The sequence below is a fragment of the Vidua macroura genome, chromosome 13 (assembly GCF_024509145.1).
Source record: "Vidua macroura isolate BioBank_ID:100142 chromosome 13, ASM2450914v1, whole genome shotgun sequence".
NCBI classification, from domain to species: Eukaryota; Metazoa; Chordata; class Aves; order Passeriformes; family Viduidae; genus Vidua; species Vidua macroura.
In genome coordinates this window covers 8,452,000-8,470,318 of record NC_071583.1, presented here as the reverse complement: position 1 = coordinate 8,470,318, position 18,319 = coordinate 8,452,000, and the positions used below count along the sequence as shown (strand labels likewise).

Genomic DNA, 18,319 nt, shown 5'->3' with positions numbered 1-18,319 from the left:
ATTATTTAATTAGGCCTTACTGGTAATCAATAGCAATGTATTAATTCATTCATTTGCATATCCCTTGTTTTTATGTGTGGCCACAAATTCTGTTAGCACTTTTTTTTTTTTTTTTTAATTTATGAACTTTTTACCTTCACTATGCTAAAGGAGGTGCTGAAATTGTTGGTATTAAGCAAACAACTGAGCAGTGGAATGCCTGTCTGCGCTATAGAACTGACTGCAGGACAAGATTTAGTACTGAAAACAAAGAAGAGAAATAAAACAACAGGGCCTATTCTCCCCAGGATCCATGCAAAATTCACATTAATGTTAATGAAAGATACTAAATGGATATGCACTAAGGGAAGTTTATTAGAACTTAATAAATACTGGTATTTTCCTTTTTTATTTTTTTTTTACTTTGTAGTTATTAAAACTGAATTTCTCCAGGTGAAGTAAAACATATTTAAAGAAAAAATAAAAAATGTTATATTGAATTATGCTTCATAGCTTATTTTCTCAAAATGTTGTTTTTTTCATTCAGAATTATTAGATTTAGACATATCACTAATAACCGTAGGCTTAAATGATACACTATATGAAATCAAAATATTACAATTGTAGGAACAAAAATGTTTGTAAAGAAATGGAAAAAGCCCCATTGATTTATTTCACATGTTTTCACAAGTGAGTTGAACCATTTATACCAGAGAAAAATCTTGCCCCAGACACCAAGGTTGTGCTACTTACTTCAGGCTCAGACAATCAAAGACAGGTTATAAATTCATATTCTGCTGGATCATAATTCTGAATTTAACTCAGGGTGGCCTCACCAAAAGACACAATTGAAAGAATGGCTTTTGTTGAGCTCAGACATGACTTATTTGCAGGAAAAAAAAGGATTGATTAAATGCAGTGTAAACTGATCCACTCCTCAATATGGGCAATATGGACTACTCCCTAAAGATAAATCTCCTCCACTTGAGGTGCTGGAAGGCCAGGTGAGGAAATATCACAGTGATTACCTCTTCTATACCTTCTCAATGGAGAATTAATAAAGCTCATTCACAGATTCATTTAAAAAAAATGATACCTCTGGGCATTATCTTTACTTCAAATACTAAAAATTATAATTGAAATTGGAGACATTCAACATTCATGAAATCAGATAGAGAAATTATTCATCATTAGAGTGATGATCTTACAAATAAGATCAAGACAATCATTTACATGAGCACATTCCATCTGGTCTAGTTTATTTTCTTTCTAGTTTATTTTCTTTCAGCCTCTCACAGAGACAACTCTGATCACTGATGCCAGGCAGACGATGTGAAATGAAGATTTTATGGTAGCAATGAAGGTGGTAACTCACAAAAAGTATAAGTCTCCTCACATTTTCTGTAATCTCAGTTAAGGAGATTGTGTAATTGTTGATAGATTAGTTTTGGTTTTCCCCAATTTATGTCAATTGTGGCATCATTACTAAAATACCCAGAGATGCTTCTAATTTACAGAACTCACTATGCAGAAGTTTCAATAATTTTTCTTTCCTTCAAAAGCAAGGGACTGAACAGTGGTTATATATTGAAAGAAAATCCTGAGCAGCAGCAGCACCTAACTCAGACACAGAATAATTTATTTTAAAAATCCTAATCCTGAACTGACAAGTTATCTACTGGGAATTTCTCTCCAGAAAAAGCCAGGCAGCTGTGCTGAACTGCAGCCATAGATGTTGATTCCTTCTGTGTGATCCAAAGCTGAGAAGAGGCCAAACATCTCAACCTGATTTTAGCTGCATTTACAGAAGAATCAGGCTATGTTTTGTGACTGCTCCTTTCTCTTTTTGAAGGCACATCTCCTAACATTTGGTACGTGCATGTGTGCACAATCCACCCGGAGACAGATTTCTGCAAAAGAGAAGGTTTGGGTGTTTCTCCCTGCAGGGAGTTCTGCACCTCCCTTGCCTGGAAAAGCAGCACAGCACAAGCAACAGAGGATTTCTCAGCAGCTCTCACTGAAACTGCAAACCAGGCAGGCAGAGGGGAGTCCAGAGCTCCAAAACCCACCCTGCCTGAGACTCTGCCCTGGGGGGTCCCCAGCTGAGATGCACTGCACAAGTGCAGGGTTTTACCCCATCCCTGCACACAAGGGAAAGGTCAATGTAAAATGTGAGCACACGAGCTGAGGATAAAGCTCCCTGAGATGGGATTTTAAGGGCATATTTCAAATTCTTTCAAAGGACAGCTTGGCTTTAGGGAGTAAGCAGAAACCTAGCAGATGAGGGCCTTGCCAGAGGGCACCCAGGCAGCTTTCAGGAGAGATGGGGCAAATGAGGCTTGAGAGAAGGGTTTTGCTGTTTTGCAGGAAGCTCTTGGCTTGTCCAGTGTGAGCCTGAACTGAAACATGCTGCAGTATCCTGAATTATTGGCTTTTTTTTTATTTTTAAACAGTAAAAATATTACCTACTTTTCACCCTGTCATCCTGTCTGTAGCTTGCTGAGCAAGTTTTATTCTATTATTTTAACCTTAGTTTTCCATTTCTAAATCACTTGAAGCAGAGACTTTTCTTTCTAAGAAAGTCCTGCATGGGCTAACACGGTGCTGCCAGAACAGACTAAAATGGACTAGGTCAGGTATCCCCGTGTTTCAGAGGTGCTTTCCACAGATTGCAGGGCAGTTTAACCACTGGCTCTTTCATGTGGCACAGGAGCACAGGGCTAGGAAAGGCCTTTATTCCCTCGATATGATATGTAAAAATGTTACATACACTCTTTCTTAGCTGACATTTTTAAGAGGCAAATTCCTCCAAGCTGTGCAGGCTCTTCGGGGATCTGCAGGGGCAGCTTTAAGTACACACTTCTTTCCTTTTCAGAAGAGGAGGTGACTTTCAGGGGAAAAAACATGGAGCCAACTTTTTCTTTCTTGTTGCACTGATAAGGCTTCCAGGGCTCTCGTGGGTGGGCTGCTTTTGTCTGGCCAAAACTGGGTCACCACCACAGGCAAAGAACCGTGACCCTGCCCCGTCACAGCATCCAGCCAGACAGCTGGGGCACCAAAGTTTAGCACAGAGCCAACTGAAAATGCCTTTGGGGCAAGAACACCCCATAAACCCAACCACCAAACAGTTTAAGTGTGGGTTAATCCCTGCTTAGCATTGGCATAAAGCAGAGAAGTCTGTTTTGCACATGACCTTTTGACATCCCTCCTAATCTGGGCTAGCAAACGAATAATTTTCTGTGGATCTTGGGAAAAACAGTACCTGGTAGGAAAGAATGTAAGGACAAATGTGCAAAATCACATGAGATCAGAGCACAGACACATCATATTTCATTTTAAAGCATTATATTAATTTTAACAAAGAGTTAGTCAGAAACCTATTTACCTGAAATCTAGCTTTGCAACACTTGCTTAATAAACAATTTGCACCTACTACAAAACACAGAAAAACATCAAGTTACACATCTGAATTAAACAGGAATAATTTTGCACATTTCTTGGCAAGTTACATTTTAGTTGAAAACAATGTTTTGTAACAAAATTGAAAAAAAAAAAAAGAAACAAAACAAACCCAAGCATTCTCTCTTAGATAAAGAGTTTTCTAAGATACAAGACTGACAAAGAGAAGAAGTATTATGGATGAGATGGAGCTTGAAAAGAAATTCATACTCTAACCACAAAAAATTAATCAGACAGCCTTGACTGTGCTATTAATGATTTTAGACCTGATGCATGGGATTTCAGAAGGTTTTACATTTCAAGTACAATACAGTATTTGTAGAACCTGTACTCAAGAGTGGCATTTGATTGATTGTACGTACTCTGAGACAGGGAATGCTTTAAATGCAAAACATATTGCTGTAACATGGGAACAAAGAAGTGAAAGTACTTTCTAATTAAAACAGAGTATTTTTGATCCTAATCTCAGTCATTGTGGGGCAAATAAAGAGCAGCATGTCATGGATTTCTCAACACCCCTCCCTCTATTGTTTTTTTTTGGTCAAAACATGTCAATTCAATAAAACAGCATTTCCAAAGGAGGTTTTGTTTTCACAAAGAAAAAGTTTTTGTTGTCAAATACTCAGTAATAACATTTTCAGAGGAAAAATTTTCTACCCTTTTTCTAGAAATACTTTTTTATTGTGAAATGTAACTCTCTTTATTGAAGAAAAAAAAACCTGATTTGTTCAAGCTTCTTCTGTCACGAAAATTGCAAATATCTGAACATATACCAGGAAAAAAAATAAAAAAGGATATTTAAAAATCTTCTGTAAAAGCAGGAGCAGGCTGTCCTGGAGCTGCAGAGGGGCAGAATGTGGAGAGCCCTGGCAGTGCTTAACCCTTCCCTGTGGGAATTAGGCAGGTCACCAAAGGCGGCTGCTGGGTTCCACTTGGAGCAGCTGCTGGCACAGCCACCGACTCCCCGGGCTGCTGCCACTGGGACAGGCACATCACCCTCCCAGGGACACTCCTGGCAGTGCTCACTCCCTTCCTGTCTCACAGATTCCATGATCCAGCTCCCACCCTCCAGACTTTGGGAGAGGAAAACCCCGGTGGCAGCTCTGGAGTGGAACGGAACGTGCCCAGCCAGGAGGGAGCTGGATGTGGCCAGCAGAGCTGCAGGACATTCAATATCTGCATGCCAAAGCAATTTGAACAAGCATTTGAACCCACTTACTTGCTTATTATGGTTTAATTTAGACAGTGTCAATATCTGTGACTAGCTCTGGGGATATTTTTGGAATTAAACTACCTAAAGAGAACATTCATCTAAGAAATCCATATGGCTGGAAAGAAGGGTAGAACTGCTAGCATGGAATAGTAAAATGTTCCTTTTCAGTACCATTATTCAACTTAAATCTCTGGAAATTTTGTTTACTATCCTCATTTATACTGGCCTATTTTTAACAATGTTTTGTTTGGGTTTTTTTTTTTTTGTTTGTTTGTTTTTTCTTTTTCTTTTTTTTTTTGTTTGGTTTTGTTTTGTTTTGTTTTTACTTAGGTTTTTTATATTTATAGTCTATACAGACTATTCTGTGTTTGTACAGGGACAGAGGATTATATTGCTTTACAAGTCAGAGGTACAGCATGCTGTGGCATTCACTACTGGAAATTCAAAATAATCTAGATTCAGAACTATCATAATTCACTGCTAAAGAGAATATTTCAAAAATTTCAGTCCCAATCCCTTCAGGGAACTTCACAACCCAGTATTTCTAGATCAGACTTCATTATCCAGGTCATCATTTCAATTTATCAGTGCCTTGGGGCCTTTGGTATTCACAGCTCGGATGGTGTTATGTCCATCAATCACTAGGCTGTTTTTCATCTTCTTCAGCCTTCAAAACAATCTCTAAAACTTTCCATGGGTATATACTGGACACAGACAACTCTTACTTCTGTCAGCTGTTACATGTTTGAAGTACAGGAACTGATCTGTACAAATTATGGGGGCCAAAAGAACTGTTTTCATTCTAGACCCTGTATATTATTATTTGTTTTAGGGAAGGGTTTACAGATTTACCAGTGCCTCTTAAATCTATAAGCCTGGCGAACAAAATAGCAATATGTTTTTTCTGGAAAGCTTATTGTTCAGTCAAAAACTAAATGTTACATGTTAAGAACTGAAGTAAGGACCTGACAAAGCAAAGACTTATTAAGACTTATTTTGCATCATAGAAAACACAGGTCTGGCCAAAGGACTGAAAGGAGATTTAGACCAACACAAGGCAGATTTATAAAAAATCCCTGAAGGAAAGAGCACGAATTATTATTTAGAGTGAATAGAAACCATAGAGCTGGCAAAAGACTTCAAGGAAAGGGGGGAGAAACTATCTGGATGCTCCTGCTGCTTCTCTGTCTCTGTAAGGGGCAGTATAATCCTAGCTTTGAAAATATACATCACTAACCCCAAACCACCCCAAACTAAATATAGTGCTGAAATAGAAAGAAAATTTTGAGCTCAAAACAGACATAGCAGCCCTGAGACTACTGAATTTGCTGTACCAATTACCTGTCCACAATATTACATAGTCTCCAACCAAATACTATTAGTGTGGTTCTCAGAGCAATTCAAAGACACTGCTGCACTTCCTCAAATCATTTTTGGATGTCTCACAAGCTTCCAAGAGAATTATCATTCTTAAGGGTAAAGCACAGGAGATGATTTGTTCACATGTTTCAGTACAATCTGGTTTTCAAAAATTTGTTGCTTCTTTGTCTTTTTGTATCCGAATCTTTAGATTTGTTTACAGGTAAGGAAAATCTTCGCATTTCTCAAACACCAGCTTTTTTTTGTTCTTCTAAGAGAGCAAAAGAGGGTTTCTAGTACTTCACTAAACCAGGACTCGTGTCTGTTGGTCTGCAGGGAAAGAAAGCTGAGGCATCAAAAGCATTGCAGTTAGTGAATTTAATCCTTCCGATGCAATTAGTCTGCAATGCGATCTGATTAAATTTAAAGACTCAAACCTCAAGTCCAGTACTTCGGGTCAAGACATAAATAGACAAAGAGGATGAAAGAGAAGGCTGCTGTGGGCTTAACTGAGCCCTGGGCTCCACAGCTCAGGTTAAGATTTCTGAGGAATGCAAGCCAGGTGGATTGATTTAACACAGCATTAAAAACATCTGTAAAAGAAAAATATGTACATCAAAAAATAATCATGAGACAATCTTCTCAGTGTAAAATAACTAGTGGAATGTGTGACATATAAAATAAGTTTCTGCACACATACCCACACTGCCACCATCAGCTTTGCTTTCTCATTTATTTAGGGGAACTGTAATTGGCAAACAGGCCCTTCCTTTCTCATGGATAACAGAGGAGGTGCTGAGCTGCTGGAGACTTCAACACTGCTGCAAAATAGAGGATGTGTTCATACGTGTTTGTGCAATGGACACTTGCTGTGCAATATTATCTTGTCTCTACAGATAAATTAGTTGCTTCATGCTCCTGCCAGCTTGATTTGTTTAGCCTTTACAGAGTACAGAATCCATGGAGTTTCTTGTGATTGAATCTCACGTAAAAGGTAAACCTGAGAGCTTATTCTACACTAAGCTATACATCCACCCAGGCAGCCAGAGCATTTGCTGACTTGATGATGAAAAGAAGGCTATAAAACATACTAGGAAAATCTTGAAACGTCGCTCACTTGACATAGCAATAAGAGCCCTGCATTAAGATGCAGAGCTGATTTCCCTGATCCATGAAATTGCCTGGATATTTAAGGCATTCTCAAACAGAACCAGCATGAAACGCACCCTCCATTCCTGGCACAAGGACACCATGGGTTTTGTGTTCTCCGATAAAAAGAGAGCTCAAAATTGCAGAGATTAACAGTCTTTCAGGGAGGACCTAAACACAATTTCCTCCCTTTCTCAAATAATAAGAAATAAGTATTCAAAATCTCTTGAATGCTGAAAGACGGTTTTGCTTGATGACACACTGTTCAGGTGCCAGAGATGCTCAATTTCTCTGTTGTGAGTGGTTCAAGAACCTCTCACAATAGAACAATGTGCAATTCTGTGACCATCTTTGGAGAAGGACAATTGTTTCTCTCATAAACAGGGCTGGAATAGGTACAATAGATGGAAAGCAATGCAAAATATTATGAAGCAATATATGGCATTATCTTACAGTCTGAGACTTGGGACAGGGTTCAGAATTCTTTACCATGTGTATATTTCCTGCTGCTAAAGGGTGAGGAAAGACCCATCCATGCTTATAAATACTGGTGAACTGAGGGTCAGGTATAATTACTTCCAAAGACCCATCCAGTGAAAACCCACCGTAAAGAGGGAATTTGCAATGCCCAAAAGCTGCCCTAGAACATTGACCTGCAGGCTCTGCTACCTTAGATGCAAAGGAGGAACAGAGTACAGCAATAATGAAACTACAATTAGATCATGAACAGCATCCCATCAGGTACCTAGAAAGGCTTTAACACAAAATGCACACACCAGCAGCTTTCACACCACCAAAAGGGACATGTAACACTGGCAGACAATCTTATCACTGATTTCTAGCCAAAATCACACTCAAAGGGTCATCTTCCAATCTGTTGCATACATTGCACATATAAATTTCAGCATCTCCATTGCAAAGAAAGACCTGAGACCTGTATTCAGGTTCAAGATTTTTCTTGCACATGGATTACCATTTCTTCTTGTGGACAAAGAAGGAGAATTCCTTAATCTTTTTCAGACTAAATTTCTCAGTTTTTGTCTTCAGCTAGGCTGATAGCTCTTCCCATTTTGTAGTAAAATTTTGTATTCAGCAATTGAAAAGTCAATACTCTTCTCCTGCTTCCGGTATTTCTGCTCCTCCATAGCACATACAGTACATATTTACACAGGTATACAGAATTTTACAAAATACAACTGGAAAAGACTCTTGAAACAATCTGGTATGTAACCCCATTCAAAGCAAAATGAGCTACACCTAATTAGCTCCTGAGATACGCTTGCCTACCCTACTTAAACAGTCTCCACAAACTCCCTTGGATATTTATTGTGATGTTTTGCTATTTTTACTTTTAGAATGTTTTTCTAATGTTTGGGCTGTTCCAGAAATTTTAATTAAAAGCTCCCTCAGAGGAGACTGGATTATTGTGGATTCTCATACATGAAAAAAACCCAAATAAATCCACATCCAGAAACACGACACATTGAATTTAAGGTTCATAAATTATTTGTAGGTCACACAGGTGTTTTTTCAAGCTTTGTGATTCAGAAAAGTTTAAATGAAATCAGCTATTTATGTATCCACCCTATTGTTCATTTAAAAGAAGATCTTGATCACAGTCATTTCTCTCTTGATTGAAGTTTTGAAAGCTCTAAATTCTCTGAAGAAAATAGTTGTTGGCATTTTTGGATGATAAACATCCCAAAGCGATGATGATAAATTACAGTGTTGTGCAATGATGCAGAAAAGTAGAGAAATGTAAACTGATAACCTCTGATTTATGAATACACACTCATTATTGCAAAGTCTAGGGGTTCACAGTTGTAAGAACAGGTCATTTTCATCTCAGTGTTTATTAAAAGTGTGAGAAGGAGGCATGAAGGGTGGCTGCCATTTTGCAATAAATACTTAATGCTCTTTGTTTCCAGCACAAACCCAAAGCAATACAGAACTTCCTGCCTTCTTAAGGCCTACATAAGCATTTGTTACTGTTCACAATCACAGAAGATGAGAATTTTTACATCTTCCTTTGCTCGCTCATATAAATTATTCTTCTCACATATAACCATTCCTATACACCTTTTCTTACCAGAGAGCAAAACACTTGTCCAAGTTATTAAAATAAATCCTCAGGTTTTCTTCATAAATCATACTGGTGATAATAACAAAATTTACTTCAAAAGTATTGTAACTTATTATTTCTCCTATCAACAGACACTGCCAGTGAAACCCACCCAATGCACTCAAAGTCACGAGTCAAGGAATCTGTTTTGTCATAGTACAGAAATAAATCATGTTACATTCCTTCATCACATCCCAAGCTTGATGATATTCTAATTTCTTCTTCTCTCTCCCTATTACCTCTCTGTTAAATATTCAAAGCCGGCAGCAAAAGGCAGAAGGAAAAATAAGGTCAATTCAGCAAATTGAAAAAAAAGTAAAATGTTCCTATCCACCATCATTTGGTTGTTACAGCTATCTTAATCAACTCAAACAGGTTCTCTGAGACATCTAATTTGATTTTACAAAGTGCTAACCCATAGCCATATTTGACTTTCCTCTGATTCCAAACGTAAAAAATAGTCTTTATCTAATGTTGAGGCATATCATCTAACTACACATGCAATTGCATTTGCATTATGAGGCAGTGAAACATGGCTGGAGAGATCTTGGATGTTATCTGTGTTATTACTCAAGTGGAGAATATAATCATAAATCCTTCTCTTCCCTTCCACCCTCCCACCTTTTTTTTTTTTTTTGAAGTACACTTAAAATCTGGTTTTTAGCTTCACTGGGCCCATTTCATTTGAACTTCAGTAACAAGAATGTGATATAAATACACTGAGAGAAAGCATAGACAAAAGGTATGTTTTCATAATGTGGTTCAGTTTAACTGTTCCTACAACTAGCTACAACTCATTAGGCAATAAACAGAAAAACAAAGAGATCATGAATGGAAGGGCAATATTTTCTCCATAAAACAAACAAAAAAACTAAACCAGATGCCTCTTTCATGAGGCTTTCCTTGCATAAATACACCCAGCAGCTTAGAAAAGATATTTTCTTGATTGAAAATTTTTGTCCAGGAAGAAAATGTGTAAACATTATCTTGTGCAATTTCAATAAAAAGTATTTACTGCTATTGTACACCTGGGACTTTTTGATCTCAAGGATAAAGTAACAATACAGCAATGCACTGCAGATGACAAGCTTTGATCTTTTATTAGTTCTTAAAATTGTGTCTTAATTTGGATTCTGCATAATAAGCACTCACCTTCACTGTTTGTCCAGCTTCAGGGCCATCCTGTAAGCAAAGGGAAAAGTCTCAGGTTAGAGGATTTAACAAGGATCACACAGGACTTCGGAAATCTTAATAATCATTTACATCAATTACACTGTCTGTTAAATTAGCATATTTTTCCTGAGGACCATTCAACGCTAAGTTTTTGGACAAAGCTCCTTTCCATATCAGACCCCAGCAAAGAGGGAAACTATCTCACATCACAAAAACAACAGTTTCTATTTTTCATTTTTTCAGATTCTATTTTTCAATAGCTAGCAATAGATTTCTGATCCTTGTGAACATAAAATCACACGTGGAAGTAAGAATTTAATCAAACTATGCTTGCTTAAATTCTGATTCTAATGAATGGGCTTAGTCTCCTGGTTTGCTTTAAACAGAGTTCATTTTTGGTATAAAAACACCCAGCACAAACAACTGAAAGGTCAGAATTTATAATGTATTTACATGGCTACAGCTCTCTGCCTGCATATAAATAGCTGTGAGGAGGGATCACTTATCTCAAGTATATGCAGTGGGTTATGTGTGGAACAGGGGCTGTGGCTGCCTTCTTGAGAGGTCAACCCTGCAAACACTTTGAAGGAAAGAATATTTCCTGAAATACTCACAAACAAGCACAGCATTTGAGAGTGTTTGCTGGCTTTATCCGAGGTTTTGCAGTCATTAATTAACCACGCTTTCCCACTTGTTGCCTCTTTAGATTTCTCAATGGCAAATCTGGAAGACTGCAATGCAGTTATTTGGCTTCTTGTTTGTTATTATGTTATTTTGCAGTTATTGCCCCTTGAAGTTCCAATGTCCTTTTGTGATTGGACAAGGGGAAAAGGGTGAAATCTTGATAAAACAAACCATTAAACCTTTCTTGGCTGACTGGTTTACAAACCTGGATGGAAAAGGTGAGCGAAGTGCCACAGAAATGTTTCTCCACCACATTGCCGACCCTTTGCGCCGTACAAAACAAATCAGCCACTTCCTCGGGACACAGGTCACGGAAACGCTCCACCGGCCGCAGGGGACAAACAAGGACATCTGAAGGTGGCAGTGTCAAGGCACAAACACAAATCTGAGTGCTCCAGAACACGCTCAATCCCCAGCCTGTACCCTGGTTCTGATCACCCTTGAATCGCCTGAGCTCTTCCTCTCTGGTGAAACAGCAAGAGCACCAAACACATAGGGCTAATTACAGGGAATTAGATGATGCTTTGTTCAGAATTCTTTTCCTCAAACCCCTCAGATATGAGCAAAATTACTAAGGCTTTTGTGCTATACTGAGACATTTAAGGAAAAGCAAATTTTTCACAGACTCAAATTTACCGTCTCAATGGAGAAATGCTGGTATTTATCTCCTGTGAAAGTCAGAGACATTTTCTTTTGTGATTAACAATGGGGGAAGGCCAAAGAAATTTAAGAGGGCTTTGGATGTGTTGTCTGAGACAGCAGTTTACAATGCTTTTCCCCATATGTGATATATATTTTTGAAAATCTTTATCTTACACTTCTAATTTTAGGCACCTAAATATGACAAGCTGGCACTATGCTGATCGTAGCAGATCACTTATTTCTATACATTATTTACAATTTACAAGGAATGCTCACCTGCTGTAACTATAATGTGTTTTTAAAAATACATTAAGATAATTAAGATAATTTTAAGCACAGTGTTCACAACCCTGTAAATATACTTTGATTTAATTCTACCTTGGTGACTACGATTTGAGAGTCAGTGAAATGAAGCTATAAAGTAAATAATGGAAGTACACAGATGCTGCTTACGGTCTCAGTAATTAATAATTGCTATGATTTCTCACTTGAAAGTCAATTATACAACATTATTAATATGGTCCAGAATTCTTAGTGGAGCCTCAGTTGTGTAGATCCAACAAGCAAGTACTTGATTCTCATTTCAATTCCCTGCAGACAGGATTCTTTGCTGACTTACAGAATAGAATTTGCAGAATGAAGACCTTAAAGTAACCTTTAACACCACTTGAACTTTCATGACCAAAGGCTACGAAAATTATTTTTTCCAGTATTAAAATAAGTGTTCTAAGGACTATTTGAAGAAAATTAAGTTCCATGCCATTGCATTACAGTCATCTTTATTTTTACTGCATCTTGAAGCCTGCAGGTGTTCAGGAATATTCTGTATAATCCAGGAAAGGTAACTAGGAGCTGCTCTGCAGTTAACAGGTTCACAAAAAGGTTACATCAACCTGATTGTCAAGAACCACGTGAGACATTTGAAACAAGGAGAGATTAATACATGTGAAAGATCAATTATTTCCATAAGCACAGAGACAACATGTTTACATACACCAAGGTTATATTATAAGAATCACACTTATCATTCTGACAGGACAGAAAACCAGACATTTTCTCAAAGCAAGGATGTAGTGGCAGGTTTTGATCATTTGTCTAAATCCAGATGAGAACAGACAAGTCTGTAATGGATATTTGCTATAGTGTGAGCAGAATTGAGCAAGCTCTACCTGTAGCAGCTCCCAAAAGAACAGGAGAAGACTGGTCCCAGCTGTGGGTGCTAATCTGCTTTGAAAATCTGTCTCTCAGGGCTTTTTTGCACAGAATCAGCTATGCCACCACTATTCTCCTTTTTGCTTGTTGCAGCTTATGTTATTAACATTTAAGAAAGGAGAAAAATATATTTAGAAAGCAGGTACTTGGAAACAAAACAATCCTGGATGGAGACAAAACCCCTAGTTTTGTGGGGGTTCAGTTCTGCAATGTTGTGTCCCTTGGTAAATTACCAGGCATAGTAAACCCCTTGTAATTAATTTGTGTCTTCCTAGTGCATTGCACAGAGCACATCCATAAACGATGCTATTGGCTAAACTTGTGGCCCAAGGGAAGAGCTGCAAAGTTGATTGGCAGACCTGATTTCCATACCAGGAATAAAGGAATAGAAAAACTAATTAATTTTACTCATAAAAAGCAAATCCATGTCAACACTAAAACAGGAAAAAGGACATTCGTTTAATCTGAGTTCATTTTTCCAAAGGAGAGAAGGGAAGCTTGTATCCGTAGGGCATCTGATACTTAAGTAGATAATTATCCTTCTTCTGCAGCACTGCTTTATTATCATGGCTCAATGAACCATTTATAAATGAAGAATTTCCCCTCACTTACCTCTAGCAAAACCGCTGCTTACATTAAGACAAGTTTCCTTTTCTCCTTTCAAATTTTCCCCAGCAGCGTCTCACCCTCTCAGACTCTCGCACGCATCACCAGCAATTGTTTGTTCTCCACCTAGCTCAGGGCCACAGCCACAATTTTTGCATTAATGATGGTTTCTACAATCTGATGTTAGCACTGTAGTGTTTGCCACTGCAATGAGTTGTGGGAGATATGAGTAAAAGAGTTCTTGGGAAAGCTTTTGTTTCCAGGGCACATCGCAGAGGGAGTGAGGGCTGGTTCTGACCAAGACAGGACAGGTTTTCTCTTCATTTTGCCACAAACCTGCACTGTCATTTTGCAAGTTCTCTGTATCTCTCCTTGTCCCTCCTCTTCCACACATCATCTGTCTTATCTGCTTAGACTAGATTTTAGCTATATTTCTGTCTTTGAATTTGATAAATAATTCAAAGGCACAATCACAGAATGGAGCATCTTTTCTGAACTTTCCATAATTTCAAAATAATTCTACAAAGAATAATGATAGAAATTCTGAATCAGAGCTAAATTAACATGAGAATGTAATTAGGACAACATTCAAGTTATATTTAACTATGAATATATTAAAAGGAAAATGTTAGAATGAATTCATGAATTTGAGGTCATAAGGAAAACAACCATCCACTGCAACTTTAAATAATAGCTTTTAACTAAAATTTTTGATGCCAGGATAGTTTTTAATTGTGCATCTGGTCGAATTTTAAGATGTTCACCTCCTCTATTCACCTCAGAATTCTTATTAAGTTTAAAATTAAATAAACTGTTCATTACTTTCTACAATAACCCACTGCAAACCCTGCTATGAAACCACTTCAGGTGACTATGTATTAAAAATGTGAGAGAAAGTGAGTCTGTAGTTGTGTTTATGTGCAATCACTCCTTAGACTGAAGCATCCATTGCTGTCTGAGATGCCTCAGGGCATCCAGCTGCCACTCCAGAAGGGCAGGAGTGTCCCATATGCCCTACATCATAACTGCCAGTCAGGTGGGAAGCCTGAGTCATCTTGGGGTATCTGAAATGGCCGTGGGTGCCTGTGTTTGGACAGGAGCCCCCCTTTAACAGAGTGGCTCAGCAGGACAAGGGGCTGCTACCCAGCACAGACGTGCTGCAGCACTGCTGACAGCATTCTGCCTTCAGAAAGTTTGAACTTTATCTTTCCTTTCTCCAAACACTATAATTAATAATTTTTTATTTCTTCATTCATTCTGAGCTACTATTGACTGATGAAGTTTCTATTTTTAAGCTTTGATGTGCACAGCTGTTATTTCCTTCAAGTTCTCTGAGCCAGTCCACATCACTAGAGCACATGCAATTTAGTATGCCAGCTTCTCCATTTTATGGAGTGAAGAACCTTTACACCTTATTATAATCTGTAACAACTGTTTCTCTCTCTAGATCTGCAGAAGTCTCTCAACAGCCTTACTTCTCTCTCTAACACCTAAATATGCATACACAAATCAGTCTGTGTTGGAAAAATCCCCCTTGGATTTGTGGATTGAAGGATGTGCTCACCCTGGGGATTTTGGGGCATGGCTGAAAAAAGTGGGCACCTGCTAACTGCACGCTGGCTTTGAGCTGATCAGAGAGAGAAGAACCAAATTCTACAAGAAAATCAAAACTCCTGGCCAACATCTGCATGGTGACCACTTCAAATATAATTTTCCTTCTACTAACACATACAGAGTGAAGGCTGAAATTCAAAGGCTCAGCAGTAATTTTTATTTGCTTTATATGGATTTTGACTTAGAAGCTTAAATTATTGTAATTGTGTATTTAAGGCCTAGGCCAAGCTCTCTGTTCGCTTCAATGGGACTCCACTCAACCCCACAAAGTGCCTATTATAAATTTTCACACATAACTATCAAGGTACACACATTCTGTAGTTCTGAAATGTTGGAAAAATGGCCGTTGGGGGGGGTCAAAAAAAGAAAGAAAACCGAAAAAAAGAAACCCCAAAGAGGTTGAAACTCCTTTTATGTGACAAGCTTTAGAGCTGAACACAGCTTTTTCCTGGTTAAGTCCATTAATTTGCTATATAGAAACATACTTTCAGTTTTGACTCTTGTTTTATTCCTGAATTTGAACTTCAAACAGAACAATTCAAAGCTTTAAAAAGGAAAAAATTAAAGGCTCTCCAGGTACTGACACTCTAACAATAGGAATAAAGTTCTTTTTTTTCTCTTTGTCTTTTTAAGGAACCACTTAAAAACATTGACAGGTTTTCTTAATATGTGAGACTTTAAAAGCACAAAATACAAGGGGAAAAAGGCAAAATATCTAAAAGTGAAAGGGTAATTGCTACTTTATGAAGCTCCTGGGTTCCACCAATATTGTTAGCTTTCTATACCATTTGTTACAAAATTTTTTAACTTAGGAAAATTATTTATTTTCACACAGTCAGGAATTCATAGCTCACATTAGAATAGAAACATTTCCTCTTTCTTTAAACAGTCTTCCCTCTCACAAGAGGGAGTGCAAGAGTCAACATCTGAAAAAACAACAAATCCAAAACCCCCCACAAAACCAACCAAAGACATATTTTAATGATGAAGAGTAGAATTTAATAAAATTTCCAAAAGTTTAAAAAGTCTTAAGTATCTATTTTTAGCATTCTAGTTTTTTACATAAAAATTACTTTAGTTAATAGCAAAAATTTTCCTTAATTATTTAATTTTGGGAAACACCTCAAAAACTGCTTTTTCATTAATATTTTGGTTTTGACTAATTGGTTTTCATTTAAAAAACTATCCCAAACTATAGAGACAATGCAGAGATTTAATATTCCTGCATGCATTTCATAAGCTTAGGTAAGTAATTTAAAGGACAACAGCCTCACAGAGCAACCCCCAACAGGGACTCCTGCCTTGCAAATGGGGGCTGTGCTCATTTTAGGATTAATGCAGATTAGACACTGCCACCATCTCTTGGTACCAGCGGGAAGGACTCGATGGACATGGGAGGTGTCCATCAGGAGGCTGCTCAGGGGCCAGCCCAGCCCTCACTGAGCAGGGAGGACAGTGCCTTGGGGTGGGTGCTGGGAGCTCAGGGGCCGGAAGAACCAGCTGCAGAAAATTGTAATAAATGATTATTTCCAACTATTTCATGTGTCTGTATGAAAGAACCCTTCTGCACACCCATAAGCTGATGGGAATGCAGAAATAATGCGCCGTGGGGGGCAGCGGGAGGGATTATTATTTCCTTACACTGTTTTACATGAATTTGCATCGAGTGCCCCAAGCAGAGAGAATCACACAGACAAAGCTTCAGGTATTAAAACTCACGACAATGTCCCCAGATTCAGCTGAGGAGTGTGGGCAGGGGTATTAAATTCATCATTGCATCTAAGCAGAAGTTTTCTTTGTTCAAAAGCTCTAATTGCTAAGAGAAAAAAGTCCCAGAGCTCTGAAAAAACACAGGAGAATGCATGACTAATAAAATTAATATAACTGAAAAACAACTGCCAGTCATTTATCTTTTTTTCTGCCCTTGAACGATTCTTCAAATTTTGAAGGCTATGGGAGCAATTTCTCTATGTGAGGAAAACAATAATGGTTTTGCAGATGCTGCCTGTAGGAGGAGTTAAGAAGGAAGAGAACACTGAAATAGCACACACACGTACACACAGAGGGCATCAAAAAAGCCTTTAAAAATTAATCAAATACATATTTTGCTTCATTACAACAATATGTCAAGGCACCAGTAAATCCACAGAATTAGGACATCCATAAACCTGTAGCAATGCAAAACCTGACATTTCCCCCAGCCCAGACAAGCTTTATTCAATAAGATGGAGTGACTGACTTTAGGGAGGAAATCTGTAGAGGTGTTTGGATTAAGAGTAAGTATCTCATAATAGGAAAAGGTAAAGGAGAACTCTTTAATGGATTTTACACGTAGAATTGTATTTAAATATATGTTAGAGGAGTGCCTTGGTACAATATGGGAAATAGTACTACATCACAGTGTTTGCTAGTTTGGGAAAAAAACATAGCTCTGAACAATAAAGATGATTAAGAACCAATGCAAATGCCATAAAGTTACAATAAAAACTTAACAATTGCTTCAGACTATTAAACCCACATACAACTTTTTTTAATATATTGCTCTGCCACATATTAGCATTAATAAAAAAAGCCATTAAGACAAATTATCTAAATAATTTGATCTTGATAAGGCAGCTCAGTACATGTTTTCACTAATGCATAAGATCAGATTTGTGCAATATATCAGAGAACTAGTGGTTCCACTAGAACAAAGAGCAATCACTGCAAATCTTTGACATGGATCTCTCCACACTATGATAAGTGCACTCTTTGAAGACCACATTGCAGCTTTTATACAGAGGGGTTTTTATTCTACTTGATCTTCCCACCCCACTGAAATGACTTAAAATAACTTTTCATGTCAATGAAACATGCAATAGTTCCAAGAAATGAACAATAAACATTATTTTACTTTTAAAATCAATAAATCTAATTTAAATATAGACATGGCTTATAGTCTGAATCTTGCTAGATAGCACAGCAAAGTACAAAGTCCTGCTACACAAAGTACAGTGACTCCACAAGACACAGGGCCACAGCGGGGAAATGCGAAATTCAGAACTGCTCACTTTTCATTTAAACAAGTCTTTCATATGTTTGATATTCCCTTTAAATGCCTTTAGGGT

At 37.8% G+C, this 18,319-nt stretch overlaps 1 protein-coding gene across 5 annotated transcripts in view; it reads right to left on the bottom strand.

The window, feature by feature from the left end:
* The window catches only part of FHIT (fragile histidine triad diadenosine triphosphatase), a 525,883-nt gene that overhangs the window by 125,824 nt on the left and 381,740 nt on the right, over positions 1-18,319 (bottom strand). For all 5 annotated transcript variants that reach the window (XM_053989338.1, XM_053989336.1, XM_053989335.1 and 2 more), the window contains 2 exons: positions 11,344-11,489; positions 10,434-10,463 (listed from right to left, as the gene is read on the bottom strand). In XM_053989338.1, coding sequence (XP_053845313.1) covers positions 10,434-10,463; positions 11,344-11,489 — 176 coding nt within the window. The remainder of the gene's footprint in view (positions 1-10,433; positions 10,464-11,343; positions 11,490-18,319) is intronic.